At 48.8% G+C, this 16,738-nt stretch overlaps 1 protein-coding gene across 2 annotated transcripts; it reads right to left on the bottom strand.

Moving 5' to 3' along the window:
- Nucleotides 1–3,401: 3,401 nt before the first annotated feature.
- On the bottom strand, nt 3,402–15,936 carry Prokr2 (prokineticin receptor 2). Of its 2 annotated transcripts, none has more exons than XM_021651499.2 (3): nt 15,708–15,936; nt 12,725–13,291; nt 3,402–7,111 (listed from the first exon to the last, which is right to left on the bottom strand). In XM_021651499.2, exons 2-3 carry the CDS (start codon nt 13,165–13,167, stop codon nt 6,418–6,420), a joined length of 1,137 nt encoding a protein of 378 aa, XP_021507174.1. In that variant the 5' UTR covers nt 13,168–13,291; nt 15,708–15,936; the 3' UTR covers nt 3,402–6,417. The 2 variants fall into 2 exon arrangements, with proteins under 2 accessions (XP_021507174.1, XP_060227466.1); XM_060371483.1 differs by lacking the exon at nt 15,708–15,936 and adding an exon at nt 15,368–15,497.
- Nucleotides 15,937–16,738: the final 802 nt, after the last annotated feature.

Raw genomic sequence — 16,738 nt, 5'->3', positions numbered from 1 at the left:
GATATTTCAATTTCTCTGTATTTGTGAAGACTTGCTTTATGTCTCAATATGTGATTTCTTTTCAAGAATGGTCCATGGGATATTGAAAAGAATGTGTGTTTGAATATTCCTTTTTTTTTTTTTTTTTTTTTGCTTTTTGATTGTGAATTTCACATCATACACTTCAATCCTACTCAGAGCCCTGTTCCTTTATATCTGCCCTTGTAGCCCCCACAAAAGGAAAACAAAAAAATAAGAATGAAAAAAGGAAAAAAATCTTTCTGTGGAAGCTGCAATGTCACAGCGTGTCACAGTGGATCCTTTTGCCGGAAAAGCTTTCCTTGCAAATACTCATGAGTCATTCGGCTGGTTCAAGGCCTCTGGCTTCTGCTACACCATCAATATGGGATCCTCACGGGATTCCTCTCAGACATCCTGTTGTTGCCCTGTGTCATGGAGATCCTGCAGCCTTGACTCTGCAGGACCGGCCCCTTCATGCACTCTAGCAGTTCATAGATGGGGTAGATGTTGGGGTGCACCAACTCAAAGCTCTAGATCTGAGCCTGGGGGAAAGCTGAGTTGGTCGGCCCACCAGGTCTTCCACTTTGTCCAGACAGGCGACGGGCCAGCCTCTTGGCCACTGGACCCAATAGCTTCTTTTAAAGTACTTTACGCCTGTGATAGCACCAGGAACCAAGGTGTTGTGGCTCCCAGCTCAATTCTGTGTTCCCTTGCTGCTGGTGATCTAGGGGTGCCTGGACACAGTTCTCTCCATTCCCTGGACATTACTGCCCATCTCCAGTGTTTGTTAGTGGGCTGGAGTGGGACAGGCCCCAGCGTCTTTACCTGCCATGTCTTGTCCCTTTCAGTGCGTACAGTATGGGTAAGTAGGAAGGTATACATTTTTTTTTTTAAGGTGGCGCCAGCAGGTAAGAGGTGGCTTCTGCCATTCTCAACTCCACAGCCCAGTCAAGTACATTTCCCCCAGGTCTGTGTATCTGTGTATTTTCACGCAAGCCTCTTCCTCCTTTATATTCCTCAGGAAGGGACGTTGAATTGGGTGGAATGCCATTTGACTGCCATATCCCTCTATTCAAGAACAGTATCAAGAACAGTGTAATTGTCAGAGACAGCTGAAACACACAGAGACAGAATAAGGTTTTCCTTCATAATTGGCACCACGATCTTTGAGACCACATCTCCTCCTAGGGGAGCTAAACTTCATTTGTGTTGATGGGATTCTCTTTTGTCCCGGTCTTCTACATGTTGGTTCCTGGATCTGTTGGGAGAAATAGCATTCCCAGCCAACTGGTGGCGCACGCCTTTAATCTCAGCACTCAGGAGGCAGGTGGATCTCTGTGAGTTAGAAGCCAACCTGGCCTACCTACAAGGACCTAGGACAGTCAGAGCTACATAGAAAGACTCTGTCTCAAAAATAAAAAATAAACGGAACAATAAAACAAAACAACAAAAAGAACAGAAAAGAAATAGCATTTCCTATTAGCAGTCCCTCACCGTGCCTTTGCAAAGATCATCATCTTGCTCTTGAAATGCCTCATAAACACTCAGGTAAAGTATTTACCAGAGCTGTCCTTCTTCCCACCATGGGATGAGGAAGTGTGTGTGTTCTCTGTAACAGCACTAGAGCTGTGGCCTGTAGTTCCCAGATTTTTAATGGGAAGTAAGCTTTTTCCTAAGACTTGTGGTCTGCAGAAAGTGTGGGCCATGGCTTGGGCAAGTGTGTGCATTTCCGTTACAGGGCTCCCTCTTCAAAAATTTTAATTTGCACCAAAGGCAGTCTTGGAAAGAGGTGGGGCAGGGATGCTGCAAGAAATGACAGTTTGTCTAATTAAAATCCTAGACCTTTAGGTTTCATTTAGCCAGTATCCCAAGTAATGTGTTGTGATAAACAAGGTTTGAACTCAAGAGACAGGACTGAGTCCTCATTCTTTACAAAAATGTCCAGTAAAGTGATTAAACAGAATTAGAAAATATTATACATGTAAAAGAATTAGAAAATACGGACCCGTTTCTCACACGGAAAGCTCGGTCACCACTGAGGCCACTGGTCACATTTTGTCACTGGTCATCATATAACCTTTTAAGTGCATCCATGCTTTCATCATAAAGCTGCTTTATTTAACACACACTTGACTCTTTGACATTGAGTTCATGGCCAAGGCCACTACAACTCTCTAACATATATATTTTCTTTTTTAAGATTAAGTTTATTTAATTATTCACTTTATATCCCGAATGCAGCCCCCTCTTTCCTCTCCTCCTGGTTCCACCCTTCCTCTCTCTTCCCATCTCCCCCTTCCCCTTCTCATAAAAGAGGACCCCCCATACTAAGCACCCCTACGCTGGCATATCAAGTCTCAGCATGACTAAGCTCATCCTCTTCCACTGTGGTCAGGCAAAGCAGCCCCACTATGGGGATGTGATTCAAAAGCAGGTAACAGGGTCCGTGTCAGAGACAGCCCCTGCTCCACTTGCCAGGGGACCCACATGAAGACCAAGCTGCCCAGCGCTTACATATCTGTTGGTACAGACCATGCGTGCTCTTTGGTGGGTACTTCAGTCTCTGTGAGCCCTCATGGGCCTAGGTTAATTGACTCTGTTGGTCTTTTTGTGGAGTTCTTGTTCCCTCCGGGTCCTTCTATCCTTCCCCTAACACTTCCACAAGTAAATTATCTATTTCTATGTAAAAGATATGTCACATAAGCACCATTTGGGGCCCCTATAAATACAAGACAAACAAGAAAAAGCTCTCAAAAGCAAGACACAAGCAAAACAGACTTTGAAAGCATGCGTGATGGGATACTGGAGCCACCCCAGAAACCAGTGAGTAGAGACAGGAACACAATCTATAGCCTGTGTTGTATCCAGAGAGTCAGCATCTGAGAAGCCAGAGGGTCTGTCTGTCTTGGTCCACCCTAGTTAGCGTGATTTTATGGTGACCAAATCATTTTGTATTTGGTGTTGCGCCTCTGGTCAGGTGGCAGCCTGGTCTCTGGGATCCTAGGTATGGTGGCTCTCTCCTTGTCTCCTCCTCTAGTTCTTTTATGGAGCCAAGGGATGAGGATTGAAGGGGGAGTGGAGAAGGGGGTGTCTTGGTGAATGGGCCTCACATTTCCCCCAAGCCACCATTTAGATCACACCTGGGCTAAAGGTTAGCTCAGAACACACACTGTTATCTGCGTGCATATGCAGGCCCGTTCCCACAGTGTGAAGCACAGGTGGAGATCCTGCGCTGTGGAACGGAAACGTCCCTCCTGTCCTGCTCCAAATACTTGTTTGCAGCTGAAATAAGAAGGCCGAGTCTTGGCTTGTTCAGCCCCTCCTGGACATGTACACGGGATCAGTCAAAAGTCACCGTTTTGTGACCATACAAATCACTATAAAAGCATCATGAGCACCAATTTGAGGATTACAAATAAATTTTAGTTTGTAAACAAATTCACAGTCATGCGGTTCTACAATAACGAGATCATTGCATGCATAGTTAGCATAACAACCCATGAGGATACACATACTTAATATTCTCAGCTCTACCTAGAAAAGGAAGATATGTTAAAATAAGTATTAATTAAAATGCACTATGGGAAACCTTTTAGGTAAATGCTTATTTACTAGAACTGGATTTTATTCCTTAAACATCTTTTGGATAGAGTTGGGTGCCATGAGCTCCCAACAGCTATCTACAAGGAAGCTCCATGGACAACCAACACTTTGTCTCTTGATCTAAAGCCTACACCACAAGGCTTAATCCAGGACGGGGAACTAACCTTCTCTTAAAGAACAAGAAAAAGAACCTAGGGAGTTAAGGTTCTACATATTCTGGAACCTGCCACCAAGGTTTGCCGGGTCCTCCAGACGCAGGTGTGCATAGTCTCTGAAAGCTGCTCATTGGCTCAGAGTTAAATTTCTGGGGCAAGGCGTTAGCTCTAGCAAGAATTAACTCTGTACCCTTTAGAGGTCATTTTCTTCTTTGGAATCCCAAACCACCAAAGAAAGGAACGGAATTTTACGTTCTCAAGGTGTTTCCTGGTCTGGTGTCCTACTGATGTGTATGTGTGTGCGTGTGCGTGTGTGTGTGTATGTTTGTGTGTGTTTGTCTGAGGACAAGGGAGTATATGATTGGATACAGAGGATGTGTTTTGGAGCCACCATTTTTGAGTAGAAACAGAACTCGTGTTAAAATTTCTGGTTATCTCCCACATGTCACATCCTTCCTTGTGAAGTCTGAAACTTTGTCACACCTGAGGGCATGAAGCATTTTTTGGCTTCTCCAATTTTAGAAGTAACTTATTTTAAATGTTGGAAGCTTAACAAACATCTGTAACAGCTTCATTGTGTAAATATCTTTTCTCATATTGTGGCCAAGAAAAAAAAATGAATCTGACTTTACTAAATGAAATTAACTTCCAATATGAAATTGTAGGCATACATATGTACTTATACATGTTAGAAGTATTGTAAGCTTGCCTTTAACTAGTCTGGAGGGGAGGGAACACAATGCAATTCACTTGTTCCCTTAGCTCTGACTGGAGGCATAAACATTCTCCATGTGAAAAAAGTCTGCATTTTGGAAATCATTTACAAATAAGAAGGACATGTAAGACAGTGGTATGGCCTGCTTTAAGAACACCTTTGGAAGTTCCCTCATTTCAGGGTTGAACTTCTTAGGGACAGCTATTACTGCATTTACATCTAAACAGATAAACATGATATAAAACATTAGCAGCGAATGCTTGGTACACTGTGATTATAATTATGTATGTTAATTATGCTGATTATTCCATAGGATAACAACATACACTTTATTCACTGGAGTATATACAAACACGCATTGATATTTACAGGATTGCTTTCAAGTTAAATCTAAATGAGAGGAGGATGATATGTTTGGATATAAGGGGGAGGTAAATTCTGTTGACGCCCAAAGAAGACAGGGTCTACTGGAGAGGCTTATCAGGGAAGCATAGCACTCTATGCCCTGGACAGAATAGTGGTCCTCCTGGGTTGAGGGAGGTCTTCCTTAGTAACTGTGCAGTTTAAGGGAGATGCATATGGGGCCATGAAAGAGGAAGGAGACACACACCTAGACAGCCAGGTCAGCCTGGTTCAGTAGATATAATACTAATGGATTCAGTTCTGGGGTCACCAACGTTATGCTGGGAGGACTGTCTAAGACCACAGGGATGCTGAGAGTTGGGACACTGACTGTATCTTTTTTTTATTACATCCTGGAACAGGGAGGCCTTTATGACCCATGACAGATGTGCTATGTTAAAATAAGTTCAGTGGTCTCTGGTCCGATGAGCAGGGATGAAAATGTGGAGCTGTTCCTCCATACATAACAAGCCAGGGTGAAGGGGATTCTAAAGGCCCTCTAATGAGCTCTTCAGTATCACACTCTTAACCAGGGTAGAGCTGAAAATCACATCCACACACCATGAGTTCGGTAGGCTTTCCTAATGATCTGTTTTCATTAGTCCCATTTCATGAAAGTGGGGCACACAGAGATGAGCCCTGGAGTGGGGGCTTTTACCCACGGCCTTGGATTTCAAGTAGAGCTGCTTTTATTGTTCTAGAAAAATCATCCAAACCACGGCAAATGGCCAGATTATATTCATTACCAAGGGCAGCCTCTGCTCTTTCTGTGTCCTCCTCTTCTGTGATCTCACAGCCCTGAAATCCTCAGCGTTGAAGTGTCAGGAACTGGATGCATTTCTTGTCTCAGGATTTCCCATCTTCATCCCACAGGCTGAGGAGATTGACACATCAGTGGTAAAGACTTTCTTTTCTCCTTTGAAATGACACCATTTGTAGATAAGTACAGAATCTCTAAGGAGAGAGCTGGAATGGGGACAGTAAGGATGCTGTATGGACTGTCTTCCTATGAAGCCGCGGGCGGGCTCCACATTGATGGAGTCGTCCTTACATTTCTACTGTGTCTAATGGCTTTATTCTATTGCCTTTGACAGTTCTGTGCTCATCAGATACAGAATGAAAGAATACAGGGCACGATTCTGACTAATCATTTGTGATCTCTTTCTAGTGACCTAGATGGATGGAATGGATGGATAGATAGACAGACAGACAGGTAGATAGATAGAGCTTAATAACTCCAAATAGCTTCTACCGTTTTTCTGGCAACTGTTTCTGCACAAAGCAGGTAATCCGCAAATGTCAGCTGGGGTCCTTGAATAATCTCTTGGTGGGGTTTGCGGACAGAAGGCATTCAGGCCACACCGCTTGCTGCATTTGTGTCTAGTCTGTTAGGGTGTTCCACAGATATCGGCGGTGCTGTCTGTTATGGCATAGAAGCATCCGGATACATTAGGGCAGGAGAGAATAAGCACAGCGGCCTCTTCCCAGGCAGCTCACGAGTGGTTGGTGGGGTGTGATGCCTGAATAATTTCCACGGGCAGGCTACTTCAGCCTGATACAGTCCACCTCTTCGGTGGCAGGCCCGCTGGTTCTGAGGTCGAGGTCGGCGCTGGACTTGCTCCCGTGGAGAGAGGGCCGCCAGTGCAGCAGCAGCATCTTCTTGAAGTACTTCACGGTGTTGTTCTGGACTGTCACGAAGCATACGGTGTTGATGACGCTGTTGCTCATGGCGATGCACTCAACGACATAGAAGGCGGTGAGGTAGTGCTTCTCCTTCACAAACACGGTGGGGAAGAAGTCTCTCACGACCGTGAAGCCGTAGAAAGGCGCCCAGCACAGCACGTAGGCCGTGAGGACGCCCATGAGCAACAGCACCGTCTTGCGGCGGCAGCGCAGCCGCTTGCGTATCTGCTCCGTCTGGAAGCCCGGCACGGCCTTGAACCAGAGCTCCTGGGAGATCCTGGCGTAGCACAGGGTCATGGTGACGACGGGCCCCACGAACTCGAGGCCGAAGACGAAGAGGAAGTAGGATTTGTAGTAGAGCTGCTGGTCCACCGGCCAGATCTGGCCGCAGAAGATCTTCTCCTGACTCTTGACGGTGCCGAGGATGGTTTCCGTGGTGAAGTAGGCGGACGGGATGGCGATGAGGAGGGAGACCATCCAGACCAGAGCGATCAGGGAGGAGGCGGTCTGATAATTCATCCGCGGTCTCAAGGGGTGGACAATGGCGAGGTATCTGAAGGGAGAGAGAAGCCAGCCGTGAGGTTACTCTTGGACGCACGGTTGTTCTGAACCAGCCCAGGGCCCGGGATGAATCCCCAGGTCCCTTCTACCCAGGTTTAAGCGGCGTTAGCTGGTGAACAGCCCCACGTGGCATTTACAGTCGGGATTTAATGGAAACAAGAAATAGGTTTAACTAGCCTGGTTTTTCTCCCTCGCCTGGCGTAGGGATCTGGGAATCGCCTTTCTCTCTGAGATTTGCTTCTCTGAGTACAACCTTACCGTGTCTAATGCCCACAGACCCGCAGGATGTCTGTGGGCATTAGACACGGTAAGGATGTGCTATGCGAGTATTTTTCGGTAGACACACATGCTCATCCGTTCAGGGGACCATTATTCCTTTTGAGTTTTCAGTCTTGCCATCCTACCTACGAACATTGGACGCTTAAAGTTCTTATTTCAAATACCTCATGATGCAAGGTAAAGAAGAGCTCTGTACCTCAGAGCGAGGGGTGGGCACTGCACGGCTTCCTCCTCCTCTTCCTACTCCTCCTCCTCCTCCTCAGCCTGTGTTATGGAGGCAGCGGCATTAGGTGGGAGTCAGGACTCTACTAGGAAATGAGCACCATGCCCGGCTTCATGGCCGGCAGGTACCGGAATGGAGCCTCCTGATACAGAGCTTGCACACCCAGCTGGGGAGTGCATAGCAAGGCACCTCACTGTGGTACCTTGAATCTTTACCCCCGTGCTTTTCAGTGAGCCACGTTTGTGTGGGTTGCCCGCCTTCCTTCCGGAGACGGAGTGATATTTTAGGTATGTGGGTCCTGGAATGATTTCTGTGCATTGTGGGGCAGGGGCAGGAAGGATGGTAGGGAAGGGTGGAGGAGGAGAAGAGGCGTGCGAGGCAGGTAAGAACAGTCCATCCAGGCAATGTGTGTGGACCAAGGGCAGAAGGCCACCAGTGGAAAATTCTGTCTCACCTGCCTTCTCCTCCTAACCGGACTCTTTGATCACCCTTCCAAACCCCTGACTTGACTTAGAAGCCCCTCTCTGTCCCTTGCAGTATTTCTGTCATTTTGTCCCATTTGTCTCTGCTTGCTGGTGGCTCTCCAGCAAAATTCCATAGTTGAAGCTTCTGAATACTGAGAAAGCTGGGTCCATCCCAGCCACTGTCTCCCTGTGATACTGGACAAACTGTTTCCTGTTGCCTTTTTAATAAACGTGATACTTGAAACGGCAGACGTTGTGATAGTGCAGTTTTGGAGGTTAGAGGTCTGACCTCGTTTTCATTGGGTAATCTTGGATGGTACTTTTTAGGGGTTCTCAGGACAGAACCTGGTTGGGGGGGCGGCTTTTGTTTGGTTTTTGTTGCTGTCGTCTGGGTTTCCAGCATTTCAAGAACTGCCTGTATGTCGTGGTTCATAACCTCTTCTTTCATCAGAGCCAGCAATGGCCAGTGGAGTCTTTCTCACGTTGGCCCACCAAGGCGCTCTGCCTGCTTCCTTCAGGTGAGAACCTCTGCCATCCGTCAGCTCCACCCAGATTATTCTTTTATAGACTCTATTATAAAAGATCGGCAACCACAGTTCCTTAGCTGACCTCGTTCCCTCTCAGCATTTGGTACCGCACCGTCATGGGTTTGGAGGATTTGGATGCAGTTATGTTTGTTGGGCAGCTATTATTCTGTGCGCTGTACCAAATCCAAAGTCTTTAGAGACTGTAAAACAAAGGTAGGACTTAATACTACTCTCAGCCTGGCCCTGTTGCCACGCACAGCATGCCGATAACCAACGCAAAGAGAAGGTCACATCTCTGCTTATTCTGTTGTCACCCCCACCTTTCTTTATTTTAAAGACACGGTTTGGTGTGGTCCAGGGCAGCCTGGAACATAACTGTAGATCAGGCTAGTCTCACACACACACAGAGACTGATAATCTGCCTCTTAAATGTTTGTGCTATTATGTCTGGCTATCATTAACTCTTACACCCAAATAATTTGTCATTCACGACACCTTTCTTACTCTGAAGGACATTCCAAAGTTCAAGTTGGTAAGAAAGAAAAGACCACGGACTTAAGGGGTACTAGGCAGGCCCGTTTCTGAGTTAGCACTTGAATAAATAACTTATGCCCCTGAGACTTAGTCTCTGCATCTGTGAAGTGGAGCTAATAAGGACTTAATTGACAAGCTATCAGGATTTGTGTCAGCTTCCAAGAAAGTAAACATTCATAATGGATGATGGAGTTATGGCACTTTGCTTCTGCTGATCATTTCCCATGACTCACCGCTTGGCAAGAGAGACATCTGCAAAGTCTCTGCTGCCAGCTGTCTGCTTGACTGTACTGCTTGTGTGCTCTTGAGGTTGGTGTATTCCCTCAGCTTTCTACAACTGGAAACAGCACCTCCTCCGCTTGAGCATGGAGTCTGGGCTCAGCTCCCAAAAACAGCATGCCATGGCCTTCTGGAGACTCGACACAGCAGAGCAGGCACATTTGAAGACAGGGAATCAACGTGCACCGGGAGACTGGTGCGTGGGCAAGGGGCCCGGGCTGAGTGGGTGCTTCAGTCCCTCCGGGTTTCCTGTTGCCTTTCTAATAAATGCCCCAGCTTGAAATAGCACGCATTGTGATAGTGCAGGTCTGGAGGTCAGAACTCTGACAGGGTTCTCACTGGGTGAACCTGGGGCCCAGCTGGTGGCATTCCTTTTTGAGGCTCTCAGGAAATGACCTGTGTGGAGGGACGGCAGAGGCTCTCAAGTCTCTTCTAACTTACAGCAAACTTAAATTGTTCTCTCTCTGAGGCTAATATAAACAGCCCTCTGAAAAACCACTCAACATGGCCCTAGTAAAAAGACCTGCTTTTGAAAATAGCACTATCAGGGAAAGGTGGGGCTGTCTTGTCTGTCTTTCTGATCATTTTAGAGCCTGATGATGGGAGAAGGGCTCATATTATTTATCTATTAGGGCTCTGTCCTAAGGACCAGGGCTCCGTATGAGGCTTTACATGTTTGAGCCTCACAGAACTCCCAGCACCTACGCAGAACTCACAGGCTCCCCTGTGCTGTCAGATTGCTCCTGCCCATGGGGCCTCCTCTCCATCTAGTTCCTTTACCAAGTCAAGGTGAGCATAAGCTTCCTGAGGAGCTAAGTCTAGCCCAGTGCCCAGTGGTCTCAGGCAGTTCAAAGTCATTCTGGAGTACATAGGTGAGACCCTTGCCTCTCTTGAAAAGTTAGCACTTACAAATCAGTGTATCTTTAGTTATTCTTAGTGTTTGAGAATTCCTAGCTTTTGCATGGAAAAAAAAAAAAACTCGAGTTCAAAAAACTCCATCTTCTACTGCTTGTGTTTTTATGTACACAGCCTGAGGACAGCAGAGCCCACAAACCTACTGCAGTCAAATGTGCATTTCACGGCAGACGCTGCCAGCACCTCCTCCGTATGCCCCTGCTCTTACCCCTTCAGCGTCTCCTCCCCTCTGCCCCTCTACAGTTACCCTCGCCTATACTCCCCATACCCCTATCTGTCACTACTGTGGTATGCACGCTCTTGCTCCTCTTTGCCCCTTCAGCATCTGTGTGAGTACTCCAGCATGCCAATACCCGCCTTTCTGTCTATTTGTCCGAGGGTTTCCTCTGGCTTTCAGAGTCCTCGTGGCTGCCTGAGCAGTATTTTCAGAGAAGCCTTCTGCAATGACTTGCCAGAGCTGCGTATAAACACCCCAGTTCCCTCCTCCCGAACTTCGAGCTGTGAGCCACACCTACTGCAAGGATTTCTTAGCAGGGCTTTAGCAAAGTACTGTCCTTACTGCTCCTCCCTTCAGTACGTCAGTCGCCTGCTCATGAATCTCTGTGTCAGAAGGTCTGGGAGGAATAACGCAGACTAAGATATAGGTATCCTGGTGTGGCAACAGAAGACCAAAGACACGATGATTGCCTTGAGACATACAGAGGAGGGCATCTATAGCTCCATACGCAATATGCATTGGAAGGCCAGGCTGGCACAGCCCACAGTGCTAGACTCAGGGTTTATATCCTGTGACACTGGGACTTCTGGAGATCCCATGAGCAAGGGGAACATCTTAGGAAGAGCTGGCAACAGTGACTGATGCTCAGATGCTTGGAGCAGATGCAGGTGGATTTTAGGAGGCAGTTAGATGCTCCTGGGGAACAGGAGGCAGGTTAGCAGAGCATCAGGGCTGTCCATCATGGCAAAGCTGGGGGGACATATACTGGACTCACATAGAGCTAAACAAAGGGACAGGATTAGTGGGTGACAGACAGGAAGGAAGGTAGAGGATGATGGTCACTTTCCTACTTGGGTCTCGGGGAGTGGTAGGAGTGGTGGTATGGCTGGCGTGGTGTTGAGGCTGTGCTGGGAAAAGTTATTGTCTGTGCCAGGGAGAATGCTTCCCAAGCAGCTCCAGAACCACAAACCACAAGACAGAGCAAGACTGTCATCACAGACACAACGCTTACAAGTGGATGGGGGCAAGGACAGCAATAGATCTCTTTTCAGCATCAGAGCCACTGGTGAAAGTGAATAAAAGGGCAGGATTTTGCAACTCCCAGCACAAGGGATCACCATTTGGGCGACTTGGGCGGGTGGAGCCCAGGAACTAGACTCTATCACTAAAAGAAGTGATCGAGCAGAGTAAAAGAGTGGGATTTTCCTGAGGAATTCTGTACAGGTGGCTGTCAAGTGTGCATTTCATCAGCTGGTTTCCAGACTGCAGAGCCTGAGAGCTGCTTTTCCCACAGGTATCTTGCTATAAAAAGGAAGAGGCATCATGTACCTTTGTTTTGTTTATTAATATAAATGAAAAATAACCAACCGGTATGTTAAGAGGCACTAAACAGCACTCAGAGCAAGGGAGAGTGAAGAGCTGACGGAGACAAAGGGGAAGGTCATGAAGCACACCTTCAGAATGCATTTCAGAGCAGCTCCAAAGCGTGGACTGTCAGAGGGCCTCTTTCCCACCCAGCCACTGGCAACAATGCCGGCCTGAAACTGTGCACAACTGAAACATACAAGATTTCTCATTCACTGATGCTATAAATTTACGTACAATTTATAGCAGAGTAAGGACTTCTGGGACGTCTCATGCAAATGTATGTAAATAAGCATGCAGATGCATGCAAAACAGCAAAAACAAACAAGTCCTTCCCTCTTTCTTGTAAGCAGACTCTGCTATCTTATTTTCAGATCAGCTCTGCAGTAAAGCCACCAGAAGGGAAGCTACGTGCTGCATGATTCTAAGGAAGTGATTAAAGAACAGACAGACCTGCACTGTGATGACAGACTGATTACTAAGACTGGCAGGGAAACTCATCAGGGGCACAGGAGGCTTCCTAAGCAATGGAATGCTTTGTATCCGGATCTGGCAACATCAAAAAACTTGGTACCCGTTCTTTTGACTGGAAGCTGCTCCAGTTAACTCTTCCATGGATTTTAAGTAGTTACTGCCCAGATTTCCTGCTTTGTTTTTGCTTCTGTGTTGGAGGCCATGCACTACCTATATTTTAAGCAGAAACCAGAGCTATGAGACTCAGACGCTTCAGGCTTGCTCGAATGTTGATGAACAGAACACATGTGGGTTGATGCCAGCCCGGGAGGGCTGAAGTGAACCTCACCTGTCAATAGCGATGGCCAGCAGAGCATTGGTGGAGACGTAGAGGGAGACGGTCCGAAGGTAGTTGACGGAGGCACACAGCACGTGACCATGCTCCCAGGAAAGCTGACGTACCACGTAATAGTCCATCTCAAAGGGGCAGCAGACAATCGCCACCAGGAAGTCAGAGATGGCCAGGTTAGCTATGAGGAGGTTGGTGAGGTTGCGCAGCTTCCTGTAGCGCGCGAGGGCAGCGATGAAGACGAAGTTGCCAACGCCGCAGACGAGCATGATGCCGGCCAGGGCCACGCCGATGACGATTCTGGCCGCAAAGAAGGTCTGTGTCTTGGTCACATCCTCATCCTCATCCAGGGGGAGGTCATAATCACCATAACTGAAGTTTGCGGGGAACAAGGAGACATGTCCCCGGGGTGCAAAGCTAGTGTTTGTGTGCCGGGCTGCCATTTTGATGCCTGCGGCTGGGATGGAATCAGGGGGGTGTGCCCGCCTGGAGTCCAGCCCTTGCAGCTGGGGTCACCGTGTGTAGTTCCCTGCTGGACTCCTTGGGAGAACAGATACCATCCAGGACCTGGGGGGAGATGCAACCATGGACAGTGAGCCTCAGATGTGGCAGGGTTCCCCAACAGCTCCCTGGGCACAGCCCAGCTAGACTCACCCAGGGACCAGGAGATGGGAGGCCCTCTGCCTGCTAGCCGCAGAATGAACTGGACTCTCCACAGAAACCCAAGAAGAATGTGCTCCCTTGCCCTTCTCCCAGCACACAGTGCTGGTTTGACCCAACCCCTTATTAGACAGCGGGACAAGGCCGGGGATGAAGAGGAATCTCTTGGTGGCTGGGAGAGGCTTTCCTGCTGCCCTCGAAGCCAGTCTCTTACACTGGGGGGCTGGCATAACTGAATGAGGGGGTTGCAAAAAAAACTGAATGACTGTAAGTGGTTTCAGAATGACCAAAAATCAATTAAAGCCAAATCAAACATAATGAATCCAAGCCTCTGGCATCCCTCAACCAAGTTGCTTTGGGAGCCTTCATTGTCACCTTGTTTCTGAACACACACACACACACACACACACACACACACTTTGCCCTGGGCGCTATCTAGCTTAGCAATGCCTATGAACAGGACCTGAAACACCTCGCTTCAGACCCACGTGCTATGAACTGCACATGTCCAATTACTGTACAAGCAAAGCTTTCTGCTCTCATAAAACATAACGGTTTTAGTGTCACCATTTCTCAGTATGTAAGTATCTGGTTGGTTTATCCTTTTTGTTGGTTTTATGTCTGAGGCAGCATCATACCACTTAGGCTGAGCTTGAACTCCTGACGCTTTGCTTCAATCTCCCTAATAGTTGGAATTATATGCTACATACTATTGCATTCAGCTACAAATTCGTGTATCCTGGATTTTATTGTGCCAAAATGTTTTGATTTAAAGATTTCTACTTGAAGGCCTGAGAGAAGGCTTGGTGGTCACAGGAGCTTGCTGCTCTTGCAGAGGGCTCTCTTAAACGGAGCCAGGGTTCAGCTTTCAGCACCAACATTGTGTTGCTCACGATGGCCTGTAATTTCCGGCCTGGGGGGACTGATACCCACTTCTGGACTCAGAGGGTGTCCCTCCCCCATAACATAAAATAGATTCAAAAAATTGCTGTTTGGGCAGTTGGCCGGAGTTTCACTTTTAAAAATTATTACATGAAATTTGGCTTGGAATTAGGAAAGAATTACCAACAGATTCTGAAACACCGCTGCCATTTGTTTATATAAAGTGGCATTCTCAGCATTGATGACTATAAAATCAAAGTTATCATTCGACTCTGAAAAACGTTGAAGATGCTATATCAAATATTCGGCCAAGATTAATTCTTTATATAAAAATACACAATCCATCTCATTACTATGCGAATTTACTTTACTCATTAATAAATGATAAAATTATATGCATATCAAAGAGTTGCTTTAAAACACGTTAATGATTTATGATCAGTAAATGTTTGACTTATATGCCCACTTCGTACACTTATAAACCCAGGGACATGGAAGAAATTCTCAGGTGAATGAGGCCCTCCGGACTGGAAAAATTAAGAAGCCTGTTCTAGAATAAATCCGTTCTCTCCTCGTTGGTCCTGCTACTCTGGATTGGCTCCAGGACCCTATTTCTGGGCTTCCCGATTCCCACCCTCGGGGATGGGCCAACCCCGACGAAGGAGTTACCGAGCCTTGTCGAGGTCTGTGGCTCCTAGGGTGGTGGTAGCTGAGAGCAGACTGGATTGCTAACAGCTTCCCAAGGGCGGGTGGGGAAGGCCGGAGAGTCCAGGGCTGCCCTTCATCGCTTGAGAACCCCTTTCTAGTCTTGCTGTCTTGAGACGTACACAGGAGGGAGAGGGAGAGGGAGAGGGATAGTCTCTAAAATGCTAGTCCCCAGGGAGTGGCCGCGGACTCCGACCTGACTTGGTCAGTCTCACCATCCACGAAGCGCCCTCCTCTCCCACCTCAGCACACCCGCCCCTGTGGGAGCTACGGTTAGGGGTAGCAAGACGCTATCAAAGTGGATAGCGAGGTCTGTCCAGCCTCGTGCGGCCGGGGGAGCGCTGGCGGGACAGAGGTCATCACTCTAGCTGGGGTCAGCTGCGCGCTCCACCCTACCTGACAGGTGGGGTTCCGGCGGAGTCTGCACCCCGGTGTCCTCCCTCTGGGACGTCTATTGGTCCCCCGCAGACTGTCCCCGGGGTCACCAGCCCACGGGCTGCGGGGAGAGGGAGCCCGCCCGCGGGGCCCCGCGTCTCCCACTAGCCCCGGACGCCAGGCGGGCGCTGGGAATCCAGCGGGAAGTCAAGCCCATGAGGCGGAGCCGGGCACCCGAGCTGCCCGCGGGGCGCGGGAACGGCTGGCACACACCCCTCCTCGGCTCGCCTTCCTGCGTCCGGTTCCCGGGCTCCCCGCGGTCCCCACCCCCAGGGGCCGCCCGCCGCCACCCGGCACTCACCTGCCTCGGTGCCTTCCAGGGGCTCGCCCCTGGACGCCGCGCTGCCGCAGGTGGGCGCGGCCCAGGCCCGGGGAACACCCTGGCAAGCGCCAGCTGGGGCGCGCGTGTCGCTCTGTCCTGCTCTCCCGCGCGCCCTTCTGAGGCTCCTCCGTCTTTCTGGAGTTGCCGCTGCTCCCCGCAGCTCGTCCCAGAGCCTGGGACCCAAGCCTTGGTGGCCCGCCCCTGCGGGCGCCCGACTCCGCCCCCTGGGACACAGCCAGCCTCCGACGATTGGGTCCCTCCGTGGGCTTTCTAAGCTCCTGAACCTGGAGAGACCTCAGCAGCCGGAGACTGAGCACTGTGCTCTGCAAGCAGCTATGGTTCCTACCGGCGTGTGTGTGTGTGTGTGTGTGTGTGTGTGTGTGTGTGTGTGTGTGGTGTGTGTACAAGTTCCCAGTGTCAGCATTCTTGCCCTCTGCAAGCCAGGGCTGAAGCCTAGTTTTGCCTCAGAGGTGGTGCAGGGGCGGCCCCCATACTTTGGCTTGCCCTGCACCAAGCTTCGATTCTGAGGTCCTTGTCCAAACTCTGGCATGACCTTTCCTGTAATACTCCTTGTCTATTCAAAGATAATCCCAGTCCAACTTCCGGCCTACCTGCCCATTCCTGAGGAGCTGTTTTATTTCCCCCAGAAACAGAAGGCTTTATAAATTACCCCATTAAAGCAAGAGCTGTGTATTGGCCGCAGAGAGCGTTTTCTAGACGGGGCACGACCAACAGGCTGTCAATTTAAACTTTCCATATGGAGGACTTGGAAACGTATTTGGGAGTGGGCCTGCTGTGGTGCTGTCTGGTCCTACCTTATGGGGAACTAACCCACTGTCCTGCCCTCCTATCCTCTTCCTTGCTGGAGACAGGAGCCAGTTTCCTGCTTTCCTCACAGGCAGAGGCTGTGGCTTGGCTGGCGCTGAGGCTGGTCAGCGTAAGTTCCAGACTGGTGGAAGGTCCTTGTTGTCCTGCTTTGGTTTTGTGGAAGGAGTGGACTGACGCTGTGG

The sequence above is a fragment of the Meriones unguiculatus genome, chromosome 18 (genome assembly GCF_030254825.1).
Source record: "Meriones unguiculatus strain TT.TT164.6M chromosome 18, Bangor_MerUng_6.1, whole genome shotgun sequence".
Lineage (NCBI taxonomy): Eukaryota > Metazoa > Chordata > Mammalia > Rodentia > Muridae > Meriones > Meriones unguiculatus.
The sequence above is the reverse complement of the archived record's forward strand: the minus strand, read 5'-3'. Positions and strand labels throughout refer to the sequence as shown.